This window comes from Rhagoletis pomonella, unplaced genomic scaffold, assembly GCF_013731165.1.
Source record: "Rhagoletis pomonella isolate Grant_MI unplaced genomic scaffold, Rhpom_1.0 Rhpom_scaffold_00015, whole genome shotgun sequence".
Taxonomy (NCBI): domain Eukaryota; kingdom Metazoa; phylum Arthropoda; class Insecta; order Diptera; family Tephritidae; genus Rhagoletis; species Rhagoletis pomonella.
The window spans coordinates 895,321-898,889 of NW_023458569.1; the positions used below are offsets into that span (position 1 = coordinate 895,321).

The window sequence follows — 3,569 nt, forward strand, 5'->3', positions numbered from 1 at the left end:
GGAGGTAAAAGAGTTTATATTAAACAATTATTTGTTGCTAACAACATAATTTTTTTTCAGATACCTTGCTTTTTATCGTTCCGGCCACCAGATTCGTTGGTTTTCATAAAGTTTCATTTGGCAGTACAAAATGTTGACTCGAAATGCTAAACAAGTTTTGAGAATTTTCCTAATTTTAGCGAAAATGCGTAAATTAAAACTGCGATTAAAACAGAAGCGCCGATTTTGGGTTCGGAAATTGTACTTAGAGCGACACAAATATGGATTGTTTGAAAGTTCATTAAGAAACTTGGCTGCAGATGAGGAGCAGTTTAACAAGACATTAAGAATGCCCTTTTCGTTATTTAATGTGCTGCACGAATTTCTGGAGGCTTCGCTGACCAAATATTCAATCAGAACACCAATATCGAGTCGCTGCAGACTATTTATAACCCTGATGTAAGAGAAAATCGGTTTTACTTAATAGTATACGTATAATTTTCCATATATGTATCTGGTTTTATTTTTTTGTTGCAGATATTTGGCTCACGGTGGCACTCGGCAATTCCACACAATAGTTCACAGGATCGGCCTGACGACTTTCAGGAAGATTACGTTGGAGACATGTATGACCATATGGGATCTGTTAGCTGACCTGTATGTGGCGACCCCGTCAGAAACGGAATGGGGACGTATTTCCAATGAGTTCAAGTCGCTGTGGAATATGCCCAACTGCGTTGGTTCCATCGACGGAAAGCACATTAATATTACCTGTCCAGCAAATTCAGGGTCGATGTACTATAATTACAAAGGCAATTATAGTATCGTGCTTTTGGCCGTATGTGATGCCAATTATACCTTTACCGGCGTTGACATCGGAGCATATGGAAGTCAAAGCGATGGCGGTGTCTACCACTTTTCAAAACTGGCAGATGCTATTGAAAATGATAGGCTCGGCCTTCCACATGATCAGCCTCTGCCAGGAGAAACCGAGCCATTTCCACATTATTTAGTAGGAGATGCAGCCTTTCCCTTACGGCGTTATTTAATGCGACCATATCCGGGTAGAGGTATTCCAGAAGAGCAAGAGTATTTCAATAAAAGACTCTCTCGTGCAAGAAGAGTTATAGAAAACGCATTTGGAATACTCACTGCCAAATGGAGAATATTGAGAACGACGCTATGCATGGCCCCGAAAAATGCAGAACAAATAGTGAAAGCTTGTATTGTCTTGCATAATTTTATTAAGCTTTCGTGTGCAAACTATGTAGCAAGCGATTTTGTTGATCGCTACGAAGAGGATGCCACCATCGCTGGCTCATGGCGAAACGAAGTAGTTCCATTGCCCTCAATAAGTAGGGTGTCATCGAACCGAGGCAGTTCAAATAATTATGATTTAAGGGATGCTCTGAAGACACATCTTTTTAACGATAAAATTTAAATAATTACTACTCACTGAATATGCTTTGTTTTTATTATTTAAGATAGAAAACAAAAATTTGAACTCACAGTATGAGGGCACTTATTGGTAATGTTTTAAATGTCGTCACATCTTTCAGGTTTTTAAATTAATTTTTGTTCAAGGTAAGTATGGCGTTAACATAACATATATTTCATTCAGTATTTTAAGTTAAAACCGTTTTAAACAGTATAGTGGTTACAAACAATATACCTTTCAGTCTTTTAATTGTTTTGTTTCTTTTTAAGGTACATACAGTGGTCAAACAAATTATAGCCCCACTATATTTGACAAGTTTTAACATATTATTTTTTAATTTTGACTTTTTTATAAAACGGGATTTTTTACACGGGCTTTGTTAAAGAATTAACTATATTTTTATGAAAAAGTTACTAAAATTAAAAAAAAAATGTTAAAACTTGTCAAATATGGTGCGACTATAATTTTTTCGACCACTGTAAATATGGCGTATTTATAAAACAAAAGTGAATTACAAACAATTTACTTCTTAGTCTTTTAAGTAATATGTTTCTTTTTAAGGTACTTAAGTATTGCCTATTTATAAAACAAAAGTTGTTACAAACAGTCTACTTTTTAGTCTTTTAAATAATAGGGCCGTTCAGGATCTTGTCCATAGGATCTTGCATTTACATATTTCAGTGCATTTGTAAATTCACAACAAAATACAAACAGCTACCATGATAGCATACATAAAATTTGCACAATATCCTGAATGTGTTGCTTCTCAAGACCGTAATTGGCATGAATATTTCACAAGTCATTAAAATTATCTTTTGTTCAAGGTAAGTATTAAACTTACAGTTATGTGCAAAACAAAAAACACAGCGTCGTTTTTGCTATAATTTCATTGTTTCTAATCAAACACAATTGTACATTTTTTAAAGAAAATATCCAGGTTATTTATTTAAATGCCTCGTAACCGCGTAAGCCTCGTAAACTTGCATCGAAAACCACGCGTTTGGAATAATATCCTGAATATTTTCTTTAAAAATATGTTAAATTTTGTTTGATTAGAAACAACGAAATTATAGCAAGCATTTTCTGTGAGATTGCATATCAAATACATATTTAGCTCGCAAAATTAAAATCAGATTTCATACTAAATTAGATTACATACTAAGTTCGCAAAATTGAAATCAAACTGGATGTCATTTAAATTTTTAAATTTCGTAAATTCAATTTTTATATTGAGCATAGACGTATTGAAGACGTCCATTTGAAAATCTAGGCGGCTCTCTTCTGGGACCTTCTCAAACACTTCGCCAATCGCACCCAAGAAATTGTTGTGTGTGTTTTTTTTTTTTTGACTATCCACAAACTGACTTACTTCGTTGACTAGATCGTTAAAGGCGGCGTTCTCATCGTTTTTTTTCTTTTGTCTCTTAGCCGGCGTTGGGGCAGTGGTTTCTTGCTCTTCTATTATAATGTTCCCACTCTCGCCTATTTGGAATCCAAAGGAAGTATCCAGTATATCTGGTTCTTGTCCGAGAACTTCTGGCGTTTGGGAGACGATGTTTGTTGTTGTCCTTAAAATATGTACATATAAATTACAATTTAAAATATAAATACTTGTTGTACAAATGTAAAGTACACTTACTGTCTGGGCGTGACCGTGTCTTTCAAAAACAACATAGCTTCGAAATAAGGGCAAGTTCGTCTAAACGACGCAGCACTTCCGCTTGGTTGTTGATGAACCTTCGATTCTATTCCATATCGGTCTCTTAACGATTTCCATCGCTTTCGGCAGTTTTCCTCTGTGAAGTAAAAATATAGTATTCGTCACAATTATTCGTCACAAATTTGTTATAATTTGGTTCGTCCTATTACAAAACTGCTATAAATTTGAAAAAATCTATACTAACCAGGATGTCCCACAGCAGCAGCTACATTTCTCCAAGCCAAATCCTTCTTCACCCGATCGCGGTAACTAAGCTGTCTTTTGTCCCACAAGCAGTTGTGTTTTTCAATTTCTGCTATAAGTTTTTCTTCTAACATCTTGCACTAAAGCTTCCGATAAACCAACCAACACACAAGAATCGGATAATACAGCAGCCGGAACGATAAAAAAGCAAGGTATCTGAAAAAAAATAATGTTGTTAGCAACAAATAA

At 35.0% G+C, this 3,569-nt stretch overlaps 2 protein-coding genes across 3 annotated transcripts in view; one reads left to right on the forward strand and one right to left on the reverse strand.

Annotated features, from left to right (window-relative positions):
• The window catches only part of LOC118749364, a 910,564-nt gene that overhangs the window by 476,457 nt on the left and 430,538 nt on the right, over positions 1-3,569 (forward strand). The gene's annotated exons all lie outside the window — the stretch shown is intronic.
• Positions 1,015-3,552, reverse strand: LOC118749370. Its single transcript, XM_036484167.1, has 4 exons — positions 3,322-3,552; positions 3,057-3,213; positions 2,787-2,985; positions 1,015-1,399 (listed from the first exon to the last, which is right to left on the reverse strand). The coding sequence occupies exons 1-4, from the start codon at positions 3,452-3,454 to the stop codon at positions 1,376-1,378; spliced, it is 513 nt and encodes a 170-aa protein (XP_036340060.1). The 5' UTR covers positions 3,455-3,552; the 3' UTR covers positions 1,015-1,375.